The following is a 19,419-nucleotide window of genomic DNA, read 5'->3' as shown; positions in this document are numbered from 1 at the left end:
ACACACACACACACAGCTGTTTAAAGGATCAATATGTGGACTTGAGTGAGATGAGCAGCATGTTATTGATCTGTGTTGACATGAACAGCTGTATGAATGTTCAAAGTCAAAGTCAGCTTTATTGTCAATTCTGCAGTATGTACAAGACAAACAGAATCGAAATTGCGTTCCTCTTCAACCTTTTGTGACAGGACTTATATTAAAAAGAGATAAATAAAACTGTACAAACTAAGTAAAAACTGTACAATCTAAACAATGAAACATTGAGAATGTAATAGTGCAAATGTAAACGGAAGTGCAAAAAGAATTAGCTTAACAACGTGGTGAATAAAGTGACTGTGTGTTTTCCTGAGGGGAGGAGTTCACATCAGTGAGCGTTTGTAGAGTCCAGGGTGTAACGTATGTTATGCAACAGGGAGGGTGTTGTGGCCGGTCTCCGGAGAACACTGCTGTCTCGTAGCTCTTCTTCTTGCATGGGGTATAACTTGTGAGAACTAGTCCTGTCGACATTTAGCAGAAACTCCCGACTGTACTTCTGTTTGTAGACAGGTAGACGCGACGAAGACGAACAAAAACACTGTGACTCGCACGATGAAAAACACGAAAAACACAAAAACTCACAATGAGTGAGAGAGAATCCGCTGCGTGTGCACGCGCTGCCATGTTTTTTGTGGTGACATTTGGATGATGTCTGTAGAATCTGACATTATGATGATCCACAATAACACAATGACAAAGTCACTGGACTGATTTTAGGGCAAAGCTCATTGATTAGGACAGAGTCATGTTGAGCTGCACATTTACAACCTGAACACATCTGATTGGATTAGAAATGGATTTTTATCTTCATCATTTATTCTTTATTCAGGTTGAGGCGCTGCAGTTTGTCAAAGACCAGCTGTGCTTCTCTGGCCTCAGCTCTGAAGTCCAACCCCTCCCATCTGACAAAACTGGACCTGAGAGGAAACGACCTGCAGGATTCAGGAGTGAAGCTGCTGTCTGCTCTGGTGAAGAGTCCAGACTGTAGACTGAAGACTCTGAGGTCAGTAGAGTGTTGGAGTCAGTCCATGCTGGTCTCAGCAGGTTTGTTCTAAACACAGTTCGTATCAAAGCACAGATCCAGTATTTCCTGTAAACCTCCAACCTTCTCAGCAGCTGCTTTCCTCAGTGAAGCTGTGAGAGGAGAATGGTGACAGGCTTCAGGATTGGACAGAAACACAGAGAGAGAGAGAGAACAGTCAGCCAATCAGAGGAGTCAGAATCTTGTTGTGATCATGTGTTTGAGTTGATGTGCAGATGACTGTTGTTGTTGTGTTCATGTCTACAGGAAATAAAGCTGGATTACAGCTGACAGCATTACAAGCTGTATAGAGACAGAGGTCCTCCTTCATCAAACTGTCGTACCATCAAATCTGATCTCAAACTGTTTGTTCTCTCATTTCAGCACTAAAGAATTGATCAGTTAATGTTTGTCACAGCTCTCAGATCAGTGTGACTGAAGCCTGCAAATCTCTGGCTCTCATTTCAAAGAACCATCATTACATTTAGTAACCATGTGGCCGGTGTATGAAAACGTATGAGTGTATGTCAGTGAGTGAACACCGGCTAAATACTGGCTAACAGTACTTTTTGACTTGGCTAACGTCGTCCCATCAAACACAATTTGTCAGGATTTTATTTCCACGGCACTTGACCAGCATCGAGCACAAAGGGCTTTCAAATAAAACACAATGATGGAATATTAAGAAAAATAAAAAATATAACGACAATATTAAAACTGAGCATTAAAACAAAGCAAGAAGAGAAAACAGTGACGTTAAAACACGTCACGGTCATGTCTGTATACTCTTCATCAGATTTCCACAGAGAGGAACATGTTCATATATAGCTGATCCCTGTCAGACCAGCTGTACCAGTATATAAATGCATCTGTCCATTTGTCCCAATATTTTTATAACAGACTCCATATTTACATGTTTGTCCTGTGATATTTCTAAAGTAGATGAAATATTCAGATGTGACTGAGACTCTGGTTGTTAGCAGCTTTGAACCTTAACAGCAGTAAATGCATCATTCCAGTGAACAGTGAATATCTGTGTCTCTGCAGTGATGATGCGTTCAGGGACTCTCAGCACTTTATTTCCACTGTGTACTTGAGTGAAATGTGCAGAGTAAACAGGCTTGATGGCCAAAGTGTCTGCAGGTGTGTGAGCTTCCAGCTCAGTGTGTTCACTCCAACACGTTAACATGAGAGCTGAGAGGAAGCTGGCTACGCTACACAGCCGCTCCACTTCTGGTCTGAACAGGACTGAAGTCCCTGCTGCTCTTTATACTGGATGTGCTGCATCACTGACTGCCAGCTGATGAAGGAGTCTCTGTAAACTCTGATTCATGACTCCTGTTGTCTGTCTTCTTCTCTCATCAGATGGATGTGGTATCTGGAAGAGTGTGAGCGATCAGAAAGGTGATTGGCTGAGAGCCGATCGGCTGCGTCCTGATGATCCAGAGAGGTTGAAGCAGCAGCAGCTTGTGGGTGGAGAGGCTCTGACTGGGCCATGTTACTGGGAGGTAGAGTGGAGAGGAGAGCTTCATCCAGCAGTGACTGACAGAGGAACCACAACAAGTGGAGATGAGTGTCAGTGCTGCAGTGTGAACTGCTCTGAGATCAGCTCCACTGTCAGACACAGTGTCCAGTCCAGCATCCTCCCTGTGTGTTGCTGTGGATGTGACAGAGTATCATCAGTGTATCTGGACTGCTGTGCTGCTGCTCTGTCCTTCTACACAGTCTCTGCAGACCCTCCTCCACTCCTTCTGCTCCTCCTCTGTCGGCTCTCTGTGTTTCAGCTGCTCTCTGTTCACTGTTGCACCGCTGATCATGACTTTCACATGTTCATTAAAGTGACTGGACAAAGACCAGAAACCGTCCAGCCTCTGCGGGGCTTCTTCGCCGCCGCTCGCCACATCCACGCGTGGCCTTCATGCAGCGCGTCCGTGAAATAATCCGCAGTGGTCCGTATGGTCAGACTCAGGCGTGTTTCTTTATCCGCCGTGACAGCAGTCCACACACTCCTCTCACTTCATTACCTGCACGCAAACACACAAACGGCTCCTCGGCGCGCTCCACCTGACGCTCGAAACGCTGCGTAACAACACACCTGCGCTCTGAGTCCAGCCTCACCTGTTCGCACCTGTCCCCAGACTCCACCTGCTGTACAATGAGGGAATTACAGCAAGTCGACACATAATGACGCGGCACAGAAAGGCTCCGACAGCAGTGAACGTTTCATCTGGTGATTGTTGTCGGTGCGAACAGTTAAAATGTGCTGAAACTGTTCTGAGACACAAACTTCAATCATCTGACAAGTTTAACATCAAACAGCAGCATTAAACCGAGCAGCAGCGAGCGCCTCCGGTCTGCTCCGACATCCAATCAGAACACAGAGTTCCTGCCTGCGAGATGACGCAGAGGAAGACTCACGTCCACTGAGCTCTGCTGCATCATGATTGTTGTGTTTAGATTTTTTGACAGAATTAAGATCAGCGTCACGTCTGTAAGAACAATTTTCAACGTCGTCTTTTTCCTGAAACGTCTCATTTTAGACCAAACGTGTGAAGATTTACAACAAACTGAAGTTTGAAGTCGTTCAGACAGAAGAAGAAGAAAATAAAAGACTCAGAAATGAATGAAAGAAACGAGCCTCGGAAATAAATTCAGTGTCTGTTGAGAGAAATTATGTTTTTTCATCAATCGATTATTGATTAGAGATTTTTATTGAAAAGAAGTAAAAACAACAGAAGTCTGAAATGATTTGACAAAATTTATTTCCATATACAAAAAGATAAAACTGAGTGTGTGTGTGTGTGTGTGTGTGTGTGGACTACAACTACAATCATTCAGACAATAATGATCCTGGTGGAGAGGAAGAGATGTCCAATAGACACACACACACTCACTTACACACACACACGGTCTCTCTCTCTCACACACACACACACACACACACACAGTTAAAGTGTCTTCCTAACGAGGACTGAAATGAAACGTCTATGTTCCATCATTGCTTGTCAAAGTGGACAGAAAACGTCTCTCTGGAACCTTCCAGCATCACAGCAGGACGGACAGAACCTGGAGAAGAACCAGTTTATTCTGTGAAATGTTTCGTCTTCCTGCCGGACACATTCTTCACCTGCCGGATACCAACATTTATATTTCTAGATTTAAAAGAGCTCCTCTCGCACGTCTTCAGTCCAAAACACAGCGTTGTCTTTTTGTCTTTTTACAGTGATGAAGACCAGCTCTCAGCTGATAGAAGGTCCATTTCTCTTTTTTCAGAGCACGTTTGTTCCATCAGTAGTACGAGTTTGTCTCTGTGTTCTACAGTTGAGCTACAACAGTGAAACATAAGGTACAAGATTTACATTTCATGGACATGGAGAGAAAAAGTGAGGAGGTAAGAGGAGAGCTCAAACAAGGAGAGGAGGAAACAGGAATGAGGACAAGTAGGTCAGGAGGAAACGATGCAAGAGGAAAGGAGACAAGGAGAAAAAATGAGGCAAGAGGAAAGGAGACAAGGAGAGGAAAGGAGATGAGGGAAGAGGAAATGATGAAAGGAGATGAGTAGAGGAAAGGAGATAAGAGGAAAGGAGACAAGGAGAAAAATGAGGCAAGAGGAAAGGAGATGAGGAAATGAGGGAAGAGGAAAGGAAGAAAGGAGATGAGTAGAGGAAAGGAGATAAGAGGAAATGAGACAAGGAGAAAAAATGAGGCAAGAGGAAAGGAGCCAAGTAGATGAGGAAAGGAGGGAAGAGGAAAGGAAGAAAGGAGATGAGGAGAATAAAGGGGACAAGAGGAAAGTAGACAAGGAGAGGAAATGGGTTACCTGTAGCTCCCATTAGCTACCAGAGACACCAACACTGTCACACTGAGTCCAGCTGAGGTCAGACTGCCGTCTGTTCCACTGCACTGCTGACAAGTCGCATATAATCACATTCTCCCTCCCTCCTCTTCCTCCCTCCTCCTCTTCCTCCCTACCTCTTCTTCCTCCCTCCTCCTCTTCCTCCAGCTTGTCAGACCACAACATGAATCACCGCAGAGACCAGCAGCTGGAGAGCAGGCTGGACTTCAGCTGGCAGTTCTTTGGTTTGGACAGCAGGGGGTGCTGCAGGAACAGTGAGCTGATACTGCAACATTCAGCAGAGTGTCTTTGTCTCTTCAGCTCTCTGACAGACCACACACTGCAGAACACAGAGTGGACGTCCTCCTCGCGACGTCCCCACTGGTTCCTGCAGACTCATTGGCTGTATTGAGACCCACCTACCACAGACCACCATCCTGCACGGTGTCGCTCACGGTGGCGTTCAGCATCAAACTGCTGCAGCGGCACGAAGGCCGAACCACTCCTGTTCAGTTTCCTGTTCAGTGCAGAATGCGTCACATCGTTTGACACTTGACTTGACTGAGGACATCAAACACCTAATGCACCTGCACAGACCACCAGAGTCCAGCAGACAACCTGCCTGTTGGCTGTGTAGCAGTTCTGCCTATGGACAGAGACACAGTGTGGACATTACTGTCCCAGAGGGGCGTTTGTTTTCAACACAGAAACACACAGATATAGAGACAGTGTCTCCACAGATACTTGTGAAGGGGGGAAGTTTGTTTTTGTCTGGGATGGTTGTCATGGTGACGAGGCAGGAGGAGCAGAACAGCAGCAGGCTTGAATTGTGTTTTTGTGGAACAGCACCTGCTGTCAGCAGGAAATGATGGTGTACTTGACCAGATCCACCTCAGATCTGGTCAAGTACACCAGCCTTAAGACCTCGATGAAGCCTTAGTTTGAAGATTGTGAAATGAAGATGCAGTCACCATGGCGACATGCAAATTTTGATGTTTTGACATAAAAAGGGAAGTTGTTGTAACTGGTGTGCAACAAGTGAACATTGTCCAATCTGTTCTGACTTCTACCTGCAGGATAAGAGTCCAAGTCTGAGGACAGCTACATCCCCTTACCGCCGTACAGTCGTGATGTAACCACGTGAGAACAGGAAGTACAAACGTGATTCAGTTTGCGTTGTGTGTTCTGCACTTGATATAATGCAAAATAATTAATCATTAGTCTGCTAGCCGGCTTCATGATTTTAGTCCATTTAGGAATCCTGGTGTGTTCCTGCTCTGTGGTCCATCATATTCCTACAAATGCACATTTACAACCTCTTCAGCGTCAGAACGAGCATTGACATCCATTCATTTCTTAAGCTGAAGCAAAATTGTCTCCGAAAAACGCCTTCAGACGTCACTGCAGTGTGTGTGTGTGTGTGTGTGTGTGTATATGTGTGTGTGTGTGTGCTTATTTTCCAAATCTACTTACACACACACACACACTCTGATTTCCTGTAAGTGGAGGGGGGCGGAGTCATACTGGTCATGTGACCGGGCTCATTCCTCCCTGAAAGTGAAACTAAAGTCAGAGAGTTCAGACTCCATGTTGAGTGAACCGAGGAGGAGGAGAAGTGAAGCTGAAGCAGGTGAGTGTTAATCCAACATTTCATGACTTTACTGTTAAAGTGTGAGTCTAGCACACACAGCTAAACTGATTTCTTGTAAATGGGGAGGGGAGGAGCAACACTGACCATGTATGACCAGGCTCATGAGAACAGGGAGAAAACCTCGAGAGTGGAAGTGTTGACAGTTCAGAGGCTGCAGCAGGCCGAGTGTGAACACGACTTTTATTACTTTACTGTTAAAGTGACGAAGAAATGTTCCAATGACCTCAACAGGTGTGTGTGTGTGTGTGTGTGTGTGTTCCTCTCAGACTGACGTTCGATCAGATGAGTGTTGGTGTGGAGGAAGAGGAGGACAGAGCAGAGTCTCTGGTGTCCAACTTTCTGTCCATGAAGAGTTACTTTTCCAAAGATGAACCTCTGTACTTCAGGCGTGAACCAGGACCCTCAGACACAAAGTAAGAGCCAGTTATTTCTGTAAAAGTAGAAACACGGTGGTGTAACGAGGAAGAGGAGCTGCTGCCTCTGCAGATAGAAACAACTCGTCCTAAAGTCTTATTTTCAGCCGTTTGAACACGAATGAAAACACAACTATGAATATCAGCCGTGTGGACATACACCAGGTAACTGTGTGGACATACATTAGGTAACTGTGTGGACATACACCAGGTAGCCGTGTGGACATACATTAGGTAACTGTGTGGACATACACCAGGTAACAGTGTGGAGATACACCAGGTAGCCGTGTGGACATACATTAGGTAACTGTGTGGACATACACCAGGTAGCCGTGTGGACATACATTAGGTAACTGTGTGGACATACACCAGGTAACTGTGTGGACATACACCAGGTAACTGTGTGGACATACACCAGGTAACTGTGTGGACATACATTAGGTAACTGTGTGGACATACACCAGGTAACAGTGTGGACATACATTAGGTAACTGTGTGGACATACACCAGGTAACAGCGTGGACATACATTAGGTAACAGCGTGGACATACATTAGGTAACAGCGTGGACATACATTAGGTAACTGTGTGGACATACACCAGGTAACCGTGTGGACATACATTAGGTAACTGTGTGGACATACACCAGGTAACAGCGTGGACATACATTAGGTAACAGCGTGGACATACATTAGGTAACAGCGTGGACATGCATTAGGTAACAGCGTGGACATGCATTAGGTAACTGTGTGGACATACACCAGGTAGCCGTGTGGACATACATTAGGTAACTGTGTGGACATACACCAGGTAACAGTGTGGACATACACCAGGTAGCCGTGTGGACATACACCAGGTAACAGCGTGGACATACACCAGGTAGCCGTGTGGACATACACCAGGTAACCGTGTGGACATACATTAGGTAACCGTGTGGACATACACCAGGTTACAGCGTGGACATACATTAGGTAACAGCGTGGACATACATTAGGTAACTGTGTGGACATACACCAGGTAGCCGTGTGGACATACACCAGGTAGCCGTGTGGACATACACCAGGTAACAGTGTGGACTTGGACCTGTTGTGTGTCTTAGACTTCTGGTCTACCACAGTTTTTATACCACATTTAACGTCAATCCAAGCTAACGTTAGCTAAGCTGCCCAGACTGACGGTCAAACAGTCTTTAATGGAGGACAAACTGCAGGCAGGTCACTAAATGTTTAAGAAGACACTCACACATGAAAACAGTTCAGCTGTTCATGAAAGAAACAATCATTTTCATTCCAGTCAGAAGGAATTCCTGTGTGTGTGTGTGTGTGTGTGTGTTCCTCTCAGACTGACGTTCGATCAGATGAGTGTCGGTGTGGAGGAAGAGGAGGACAGAGCAGAGTCTCTGGTGTCCAACTGTCTGTCCATGAAGAGTGACTTTTCCAAAGATGAACCTCTGTACTTCAGGCGTGAACCAGGACCCTCAGACACAAAGTAAGATGTTTATGTTGAAATAATTTACAGGTAGATTGTGTCTCGTGTTGGTTTTTCCTCTGATGGACATAATGTGCAGAGACAGATGATCGAACGGTTCGAACCGATGTGTTTTTTAAGAAGGAATATTCAGACGTCGTTTTTGGCCAGTTTTGACAGCCCTGTCTCACACACACACACACACACACACACACTCAGGTAAACTGATATGTAGTAAATGGAGAGGGGAGGATCCAGGCTCATTAGGGGGGGGCGGGAGCCGTGAGAGGGGAACTCTTCAGACAGTCAGTTCAGAGTCTGTTTTTAGTCGGCAGAGCAGAAGCAGGAAAGGAAAAGCCAGGATGAACTCACCAGTTTGAGTCAGCTGTGGACACAAAACCACGAGCGACTGAATATTAAACATTAAACCGACTGAAAGCCAAGAAAACAAGCAACTGACCAGGTGTGTGTGTGTGTGTGTGTGTGTGTGTGTGTGTGTGTGTGTGTGTGTGTTCCTCTCAGACTGACGTCAGATCAGATGAGTGTCTGTGTGGAGGAAGAGGAGCACAGAGCAGAGTCTCTGGTGTCCAACTGTCTGTCCATGAAGAGTGACTTTTCCAAAGATGAACCTCTGTACTTCAGGCGTGAACCTGGACCCTCAGACACAAAGTAAGAGCTGCTGCTGACTCATGAGACTCATCATCGGTTTCAAGATTCAAGATTTCTTTATTGTCATTGAGCCTGACAGGTCCATGAAATTTGCATTGCAACCCCCATGTTAGAAACAAGATAATGAGAAAGATAAGAAAGATCAAATAAAATTAGGATACTCGAATAAAAAGAAAATATACTAAAACAATAAACAATGAAATGTACCAACAGCAGCTTAAAATATACTAAAATGTATATACTGTACAGCTGACCATTTAGTGAAGTGTGTGTGTACTTAAATGTAAAGTACACAGAAGGTGGAGGTGGAGGTGTAAAGTGCGGTGTGCAGTGATCCACAGTCCTCACAGTCTCTCACTCCAGTGGGGGGCTGCTGGGGGTGATAGCTCTAACAGCTCTGGGGAAGAAGCTGTCCCTCAGTCTGTTGGTGGTGGTGCGGATGTTCCTGTACAAACAGTCTGTGGCCCGGATGGCTGGGGTCTGTGGCGATGGATCTCGCCCTCTTCCTGACCCGGCCGTCGTATATAGAATCTAGGTCAGGAAGGGGGCGGCCCACGATGCCCTGTGCAGTTTGGACCACCCGTGCCAGTTGTTTCCTCTCCTGTGCCGTGCAGCTGCCATACCACACTGTCACACTGAGGCAGAGGATGCTTTCAGTTGTAGAAGTTGACGAGCAACCGAGAGGAGAGTCCAGCCCGTTTCAGTTTCCTGAGGAAGAAGAGCCTTTGTTGTGCCTTCTTCACCAGGCGGGAGGTGTTCATGTACCAGGAGAGGTCAGATGTGATGTGGAGGCCCAGGAACATGATGTTGTCCACACGCTCCACCACTTCTCCGTCCATGAGGAGGGGGGCGTGATCCGTCTTCCTGGACCTCCTGAAATCCACAATGACCTCCTTGGTCTTCCCTGTGTTCAGCACCAGGTTGTTGGCTGAACACCACTGGGTGAGCTGGTGTATCTCCTCTCTGTAGTGGGTCTCATTGTTATCTGAGATGAGACCCACTATTGTAGTGTCGTCCACAAACTTCACGACTGTGTTGGTGGGGTGGATGGCAGCACAGTCGTGAGTAAACATGGTGAAGAGGGCCGGGCTGAGCACACAACCGTGTGGCGTGCCCGTGCTGAGGACCAGAGGGGATGATGTGATGTTCCCTATTCTCACCACCTGAGGCCTGTTGGTGAGAAAGTCTCAGATCCAGTGGCACAGAGACGCAGGCAGACCCACCGTGTGTAGCTTCAGCGCCAGCTTGTCTGGGATGATGGTGTTAAAAGCTGAGCTAAAGTTTACAAATAGCATCCTGACGTAGGTGTTGGGCTGCTGCAGGTGGGTCAGGGCTGTGTGCAGGGTGATGGAGACAGCATCCTCTGTGGACCGATTCCCTCTGTAGGCGAACTGAAGGCTGTCTAGGTCCGAGGGGATGAAGCCTCTGATGTACCTGAGAATAATCCGCTCAAAGCACTTCATGATTACCGGCGTCAGAGCAACAGGCCGGTAGTCATTTAGGCAGGTGATGGATGTCTTCTTAGGTACTGGAATGATGGTGGAGGACTTGAGGCACTCAGGAACCGTAGACAGCTGCAGGGACAGGTTGAAAATGTCCAGGAACACTCCTGCTAGCTGGTCAGCTCATGTCCTCAAAGTCTTGCCTGACACCTTATCCGGTCCTGCAGCTCTGCGGGTGTTGATCCTCCTCAGGGTGGATGTCACCTGGTGCTGCTGCAGGACGAGGGGCTGGTGCTGCTCCTCCAGCCGGGGGAGGTTTATGGCTTCTCTGCTGCCCTCTCAGTGCTACACCACTCTTTTATCCAGGAAAGACAGAAACAAGACATTATATAAAGCAAATTCAGAAAAATGTTTGCGGCCTGGTAGCACGTACCTGGGGTCCAAAACTTTCAGCAGGTGAATAAATCGCGGCTTTTCCACGGTGTATATGGGCACCATATCTCTCGCTATATACATCGCGACTGCATCCGTGACAGCTTTCCACCCGGCTCCTTTCTTATCATACGGGATACAGTTTGTCAATGTTTCCAAGACGGTAGGTTGTTTTTTGGTGACGGTGCTTGGGCTGCCGCGGTCTTGTTCCTTTCGTAGGGAGCAACACCCCACTCCCACTCGGCAGCATGCTTCTGTTTGAGGTGATGCAGTTAGTTGGTCGTACTGCTACCTTTTGGGGCTGCACGGTGGCTCGGTGGTTAGCAGCGTCGCCTCACAGCTAGAAGGTCCCCGGTTCCCGCCTGGGGTCTTTCTGTGTGGAGTTTGCATGTTCTCCCTGTGCAGCGTGGGTTTTCACCGGGTTCTCCGGCTTCCTCCCACAGTCCAAAAACATGCTGAGGTTAATTGATAACTCTAAATTGTCCGTAGGTGTGAATGAGTGGTGTGCATGGTTGTCTGTCTATATGTGTAGCCCTGTGGTAGGCTGGCGACCTGCCCAGGGTGTCCCCCGCCTTCGCCCGAGAGACGGCTGGGATAGGCTCCAGCCCCCCCGTGACCCTGCAAAGGATTCAGCGGTGTACAGATAATGGATGGATGGATGCTACTTTTTGTAGCAACGGCCTTTAAACAGACTTTGCAGCGAGGTGCTGTTTGTTCAGTGTCTTGACGCCACAAACCCGAACCAATTTCAAAAAACTGAAGTTATGTTTCTTTTCTTCGGAGTCAGATCTGCACCACTCGCCGCCATGTTGTTTGTGTATCAAGCACTGGGGGGAGGGGGGCGCGCCCTCTGAACTACGGGAGCCCAGCGGGCAGGCCTTGGTGGCGGATGTTGATGAGAAAATCGATTTTCATTAAAACAAATCGACATTGAGTACAAATTCGAATGAATCGATAAAATCAATTAATCGCCCAGCCCTAGAACATATATGTTAATAATTAAGAAAACACCTGAGTAAACCTGACCCTGAAGAGGACTTGTTCCTGACCACTGAACTGAGTGAATCAGATTTATTGGACTATATGTTGAGACTTGTCTTTATTCAGATGGAGGCAGCTGTGGAGTATTTTTCTCATGTCGGCTTCTGTTGTAGTTCCAACGTTTCTTTTAAAGCTGGTCTCTGTTCCAGAAGTCTCTTTCAGATAGTTTGACTTTTTTAAAGTGTGAACATGAGGATGTCGTTCTGATGATGGAATTTCATCTGAGGCTGCGACTAGACATTCTTCTTAAAACCTGGTTTCTGAATGATGGTTTTTTCTCTGCCTCTCTCTGAGTTGATGTGGACTTTGAGGCTGAGAGCGAGCATCAGTATCTATGTGCAGGCTGTTAGTCTGCTATCAGCAGCAGAGGGAGGAGAACTCAAAGGACCGATGATGTCGTTGGACTGTTCACCACTTTATTGTAAAAGAGCTTTTTAAACAGTGGAGTCCAAGAGCTTTAGGTCACCATCAGTTAGTCCAACAGTATGTAAAGTTAGGGTATACATGTTCATCAAAAAGGAGATCAGGTCTGGTGTTAATTAGTCACATTTTAAGAAAATAATGTAAAGTTATTTCAAATATATTCATAAATTATGACGTTTTTTCACTCTAGACGCTCACTGTAGAGAAATTTCTATCATCCGTGAAACCTTCAGCCTGGTAACAAGGCTCAGTGTCAGCAGCATTACACATAGACAGACATCAGTATAACATGACACAACAAATCATAATTCACTGTGTTCATCAGCTGGGAGAGAAAACTGCTTGTTCAGGAACATGTTGCATTCAGTGCACAGTTATATTCTGGTATATTTTTTTTTATTTTCATTTAGAAGTAAAGTTGAGCCGGTTAAGGCGGCATAGTGGAATGCAGCACTAGACGGTAGCTCCATACCAGTCGGTTGCAAAACTAAATAATACTCAAGATATTAAGACTTCAGAGGCTGTGTTTCATCACAATGAAAGGAGCGAAGACAAACAAAGAACAAAAAAGTGCACAGAGAGCAGGGAATATAACGCAACCGTCGCTACTTCCCTTACCCGACTCAGATGACTCCGAGGCGGAGGAGAATGGCAGCACGACGAAGCTAACTGAGAAAACTCAAGCTGGTGACATACTTCAAGAAATAACGTCTGTTACCAAAAACCTGCGGGAATTCAAACGTGAGATGCAAAATACTCTAAGACGTAAGAGGAGAGTTAACTACATTCAAAGATGATGTTAGCCAGAAGCTAACCGACATTGCCACTACACTACAAGTCCAAGGCGAAGCTATAAGCGCAGCTGAGACACGCATTTCAGACCTGGAAGCCAGCGGTCCGGTGGCGAAAGACGCCCTCCTGTTGCTTCTTAATCAACATAGTAAGATGCAAGAAAAACTGACCGACTTGGAGAATAGATCCAGGAGAAACAACATACGGCTCTACGGGGTACCAGAAAATACAGAACTCGCCCTACCAGACGGAGTCAAATTAGAGATTCAGAGAGCACACAGAGCACCAGTTGCAAAACCCGACCCATACTCACCACCCAGTTCTGTTATCGTGAACTTTTTACGATTCGAAATCAAAGAGATGGTGCTAAAGTCAGCATGGAAAAAGAAGGTGTGTGTGGGTGAAAAACAGATTTTTTTTATCACGACTACTCGAATCAAGTAATGATAAAGCGCAGAGTCTATAAAGAAATCAAGAAGGCTTTAAAGGAAAGAGGAATACGTTTATCAGACCCCTCTCGCAAGAATCCGCATCCACTGGAGCAGTGGGACTCGGACCTACGAGAGTGCCCATGAGGCGGCACTCGCCCTAAGGGCACACGAAATGACAAAAAAAAAAAAGAATCCAATCCAACATTTCATGACTTTACTGTTAAAGGATAACTTTCGGTTTTTACAACCTGGACCTTATTTGTAGCATTAAATACGACCATTTACTCACCCAGACAACTTTGGTGGCATTTGGAGTCGTTTTGAAGAAAGTAGCCCCAGAGGAGCGGCGCGTATATCCGTATAATGCGAGTACTCGGGGCATCCGTGCGCAACCTCTATATAACGCATAATCTGCAGAAACTCGTTCTTATTCCAATATTTTGTTATGATATGCTGGTGCTATTCCCCTCTGAGCCGGCGGTCGGCTAGTTTAGCTGTAGTTTGGCACAGCTGTGGTTCGTTATTGCGTATTCGTAGCCGACCGCCGCAGAGTCAGCCGCGTTGTGGCTGGCTGCTTGCAGCGCGCGGCGTTCGGTAATGACATCATCCACGTCAGAGGTAGTTGCCTAGAGACGCCGGATGTTTATAACATGCCACCACGGGCTCAGAGGGGAATAGCACCAGCATATAATAACAAAATATTGGAATATGAATGAGTTTCGTCGCAGATTATGCGTTATATAGAGGCTGCGCATGGATGCTCCAAGTACTCGCATTATACGGATATACGCGCCGCTCCTCTGGGGCTAATTTCTTCAAAACAACTCCAAATGCCACCAAAGTTGTCTGGGTGAGTAAATGGTCGTATTTAATGCTAGAAATAAGGTCCAGGTTGTAAAAAACAAAAGTTATCCTTTAAAGTGTGAGTCAGTTTCCTTCCTGTGGACTGTAGAGGACACAAATGTTAGACTGTGTGTTTGGGTCTTGATTCTTGTGTTCTGAGCTCACCGTCAGTGTCACTGTTTTACTCTCAGACTGACCTCAGATCAGAAGATGATGGAGGATGAGGAGGACAGAGCTGAGTCTTCAGCATCCAGCTGTCTGTCTATGAAGAGTGACCGGTCCAAAGATCTTCCTCTAGCCTTCAGCCATGAACCTGGACCCTCAGACACAAAGTGAGACTCTGGTTTTACTGTAAACTGACCTGATGGGAGATGATGCATTGAGGATGAAGATAAAATATCTAGATTTCTATTCATGATGCAGAACTTTTGGTGCAGAAAGTGTTTCAAACTCAGATCGACCTTATTTTATTTCTGCAGTAAAACTGTTGAGAAGCTTCATTTCAACATTTACACCGCAGGAACATTCATATATTTCTGCCCTCACATTGAAGCTGCTGTGAACATTTGCAACGATTCAGAATGTGAAAGAATCTGCTTCACATGTGAAATTCACTTTCTCATATTTGATCTGAGAATCATTTATTGGTTTGACTCTTCATCAGATCAGCTGTTATGACCTGATGCATGTTGAATCACTTTGAGTCATAATTGTACAACATATGATAAAAAGTGATTTGTAGAAGAGCTTTGCTCACCGTGATCAACACTTTGAATCATTAGTAAGTGAACCTTTGAGTTCAGACTCTCTCCATCAGATATTGTTCCTAAAGGTCAGGAACAAACATCCATGGACAGAACTTGTGTAAAAGTCATCAGTGCACGAGAAAGAGACACTTCTAATGTCAGTTTAAAGTGAACTAACACAGCGTCGCACAAATCTTCATATTTTCAACAACCATCAGTGATTGAGTTTAGTTATAAAGAAATGTCTTTCAGAGAGAGGACGAGGAGTCATGTTTCTGTGGAGGAGCAGCCGTCCTGCTGTGTTTTGTGTCAGGACGTCCTGAAGGATCCAGTCTCTACCAGCTGTGGACACCGGTTCTGCAGACAGTGCATCACCTCATACTGGGACCAGTCTGCTTCATCAGGAGAGTCCTCCTGTCCCCAGTGTGGAGACAGATCCAGAACGAGAGCTGGACTGCAGACAGCCAGTCAGACCTGCACTGTGCAAAGTAAGACTGTCCATCCACACGTGTTGAAACTGTGACCTTCTACAATTCATGACATTTATTTGCAGAGTTTGTCAGATTTTCTTTGTTTTCTCTAATTTTTCTCTCTTTTTTTAGTGACTGGTGATCTTCAGGAGGTTTTAGATGAACATAAGATCAGTCTGAGGAGGAGATGTGAATGTGTGACTGAAGGAAGTGATGAACCAGGAAGTGGAACCCTCCTCAACAGGATCTACACTGAGCTCTACATCACAGAGGGACAGAGTGAAGAGGTTAATACCCAACATGAGGTGAGGCAGCTTGAGACAACCTCCAAGATGGAGACCCTCCATGAGACTCCAATCAAGTGCCAGGACATCTTTAAAGCCTCACCTGACCAGCAGAGACACATCAGAGTCGTTCTGACGAACGGCGTCGCTGGCGTTGGAAAAACCTTCTCAGTGCAGAAGTTCAGTCTGGACTGGGCAGAGGGCTTGGAAAACCAAGACGTCAGCCTGGTGGTTCTGCTTTCGTTCAGGGAGCTGAACTTGATCAAAGATGAGCAGTACAGTCTTCTGACGCTGCTCCGTGTTTTCCATCCAACATTACAGAAGGTGACAGCAGAGAAGCTCGCTGTCTGTAAGCTTTTGTTCATCTTTGACGGCCTGGATGAAAGCAGACTTTCACTGGATTTCCACAACAATGAGGTTTTGTCTGATGTCTCACAGAAGTCATCAGTCAACGTGCTGTTGACAAACCTCATCAAGGGGAATCTGCTTCCCTCGGCTCTCGTCTGGATCACTTCCAGACCCGCGGCGGCCAATCAGATCCCTCCTGCATGTGTTGACAGAGTAACAGAAGTACGAGGCTTCACTGATGCCCAGAAGGAGGAGTACTTCAGGAGGAGATTCAGTGATGAAGATCTGTCCAGCAGAATCATCTCACACATCAAGACCTCCAGGAGCCTCCACATCATGTGTCAAATCCCAGTCTTCTGCTGGATCACTGCTATAGTTCTGGACGACATGTTGACTACAGACCAGAGAGGAGAGCTGCCCAAGACCCTGACTGACATGTACTCCCACTTCCTGCTGGTTCAGACAAAGAGGAAGAAGCAGAAGTATGATGAGGGACATGAGACGAGTCCACAGGAGCTGATGGAGGCTGACAGGGAAGTTCTTCTGAAGCTGGGGAGGCTGGCGTTCGAACATCTAGAGAAAGGAAACATCATGTTCTACCAAGAAGACCTGGAGCAGTGTGGTCTTGATGTCACTGAAGCCATGGTTTACTCTGGAGTTTGTACAGAGATCTTCAAAAGAGAGTGTGTGATCTTCCACAAAACAGTTTACTGCTTTGTTCATCTGAGCATTCAGGAGTTTCTGGCTGCAGTCTACATGTTCCACTGTTACACCAGCAGGAACACAGCGGTACTGGAGGGTTTCCTAAAAGACTGGAAACCCAGCGACTCAAAACCAAGTTCTTTTTTGGAGAACATTAAATATTTTCGAAACTTTGTCAGCCACTACCCATCCCTGGATGTCTTTCTGAGGAGCAACATGGAGAAATCTCTTGAAAGTAAAAATGGCCACCTGGACCTGTTTGTTCGCTTCCTTCATGGCCTCTCTCTGAAGTCCAACCAGAGACTCTTAGGAGGCCTGCTGGGTCAAAGAAAAAACAAGTCAGAAATCATCCAAAGAGCCATCAACAACCTGAAGGAGATGAACAGGGATGATATCTCTCCTGACAGAAGCATCAACATCTTCCACTGTCTGATGGAGATGAACGACCGCTCAGTACATCAGGAGATCCAAGAGTTCCTGAAGTCAGAGAACAGATCAGAGAAGGAACTCTCTGAGATCCACTGCTCAGCTCTGGCCTACATGCTGCAGCTGTCAGAGGAGGTTCTGGATGAGTTGGACCTGAAGAAGTACAACACAACACTGGAGGGACGACGGAGACTGATTCCAGCTGTGAGGAACTGCAGAATGGCTGTGTAAGTCCAGATGTGATTATCAACACTGTTCAGAAACGTAAAGCTGAAGCCATCAGTGTTAAAGATACACACTTTACACACATAACTTCACACTATAAGAGTTTAACCCTGATTCCAAGAAAGTCAGAACACTTTTTAAAACGTAAATAAAACAGAATGCAGTGATCTGCAAATTATTTTCTATTTTTATGAAATTAAATACAAAGACAAGATATTTAATGTTCAAACCAGTGAACTTGTTTCTCACAACAGTAACTGTAGAGGTAACATATGCAGAGAAAACAGCAGCACACGTTTCCACTGTGATTTTGACTGAATTAGCAGCCACAGTCTTTGTGTATGGAGCTCCTGATTGACTCAGACAGCAGCTCATGACACAGTCAGCTCCTGGGACGCCTCCAGGTTCATTCTGCCAGTGAAGGAGAGCTCAGCAGGTTCAGTTCAGTGGAGGATCTCCATCATCAACCAGCTCAGTTATAGTCTTTGTTCCAAAACATTCACTGCAGCCAGCTGAACTCCACTTGATACAACTATGACCCAGAAAATTATAACAATACAATCTTTAGTCATTATTACAACAAAAATGTTGATACGCTGTGTGAAACATGAACAGAATGCTGATCCTTTCTGACAGAAACTCACCTGAAAACAGCACAAAGTCAATATATTTACTGTCTGAGCTCATCAGTTCATTGATTTCTATAAATACCTGCTGATTCTGAATCTGATGCAGCAACACGTTTCAATCCAGTTGTGACAGGAGCAACTAAAGACTGGGAAAGATGTGGGACGCTCCAAAAACACCTGTTTGGATCATTCCACAGGTAAACAGGTTGATTGGTAACAGGTGATAGCATCATGATTGAAAGGCTCAGTGGTTCACAGCGAGGATGGAGCGACAGGATTGGATAAAGAGATTAATACCTGGACTCAGGAACCCTTCAGGAAACTGTTGTCAGGAATCAGTTTGATTGGAAATGATTGATTCAGGTTTTATTGATGTTTCTCACGGAGTTCAGACCTTTTGAATCGGGGTTGTCTGATATTAATGAAATCGGAGTCATTAAATTAATTTCATGGCGGATGAAAAGCAGATGGAGAGACACAAGGTGTAACAAAGATTCACAAAATACACAGACACATGACTGAGGTAAATACATGTGACTGCAGTTAATAAAGTTCAACAAACACAAATCACAGCAGCCTGTCCATCAAACTATGACACATATTTACATTAGAGACATTTTGTCTGAAGCTGAAATTTGTGGTTTATTATGTTGCTCAAGGAAAGTTTGACATGTGGACAAGAGGAGCTTCAAACCACAAACCTGGTGATCAATGGCTGAGCAGCTGAGGCTGACCAACCGACAGCATGTTCAGTTTATATTCTCTGTCATCACAGACTTTCACGCTGTGGACTCTCAGAGACTCACTGTGAAGTCGTGGCCTCAGCTCTGAAGTCCAACCCCTCCCATCTGAGAGAGCTGGACCTGAGTGACAACGAGCTGAAGGATTCAGGAGTGAAGCTGCTGTCTGCTGGACTGAAGAGTCCAAACTGTAGACTGGAGACTCTGAGGTCAGTTCATGTTTGTTGCTCTTGTCCAGTGTTTATCGGCCAAATTTAAATCCATTCCAGGTGTTTTAAGTTTCCTTCAGTTCTCTTGTTTTACAGTCTGAACAGTTTGACTCAGAGTTTATACTGGACTTAATTTGTGTTG

At 45.7% G+C, this 19,419-nt stretch overlaps 1 protein-coding gene across 1 annotated transcript; it reads left to right on the top strand.

Moving 5' to 3' along the window:
• The first annotated feature begins 6,458 nt into the window (after positions 1-6,458).
• On the top strand, positions 6,459-17,705 carry LOC121623619 (protein NLRC3-like). The gene is made up of 7 exons (XM_041960964.1): positions 6,459-6,525; positions 6,813-6,959; positions 8,300-8,446; positions 8,948-9,094; positions 14,690-14,830; positions 15,497-15,732; positions 15,847-17,705. The coding sequence occupies exons 2-7, from the start codon at positions 6,829-6,831 to the stop codon at positions 17,703-17,705; spliced, it is 2,661 nt and encodes an 886-aa protein (XP_041816898.1). The 5' UTR covers positions 6,459-6,525; positions 6,813-6,828.
• Positions 17,706-19,419: the final 1,714 nt, after the last annotated feature.

Source organism: Chelmon rostratus, chromosome 20 (genome assembly GCF_017976325.1).
Source record: "Chelmon rostratus isolate fCheRos1 chromosome 20, fCheRos1.pri, whole genome shotgun sequence".
Taxonomy (NCBI): Eukaryota; Metazoa; Chordata; class Actinopteri; order Chaetodontiformes; family Chaetodontidae; genus Chelmon; species Chelmon rostratus.
Note: the sequence above shows the minus strand (reverse complement) of the source record. Positions and strands in the feature narration are given on the sequence as shown.

Excerpts from the sequence above, each read along its gene's own strand:
- LOC121623619 (XM_041960964.1), top strand. The coding sequence starts at position 6,829 with ATGAGTGTTGGTGTGGAGGAAGAGGAGGACAGAGCAGAGTCTCTGGTG. Across the intron at positions 9,095-14,689 it reads CCTGGACCCTCAGACACAAA|ACTGACCTCAGATCAGAAGA; the intron begins GTAAGAGCTGCT and ends TTTTACTCTCAG. Across the intron at positions 15,733-15,846 it reads TCAGACCTGCACTGTGCAAA|TGACTGGTGATCTTCAGGAG; the intron begins GTAAGACTGTCC and ends CTCTTTTTTTAG.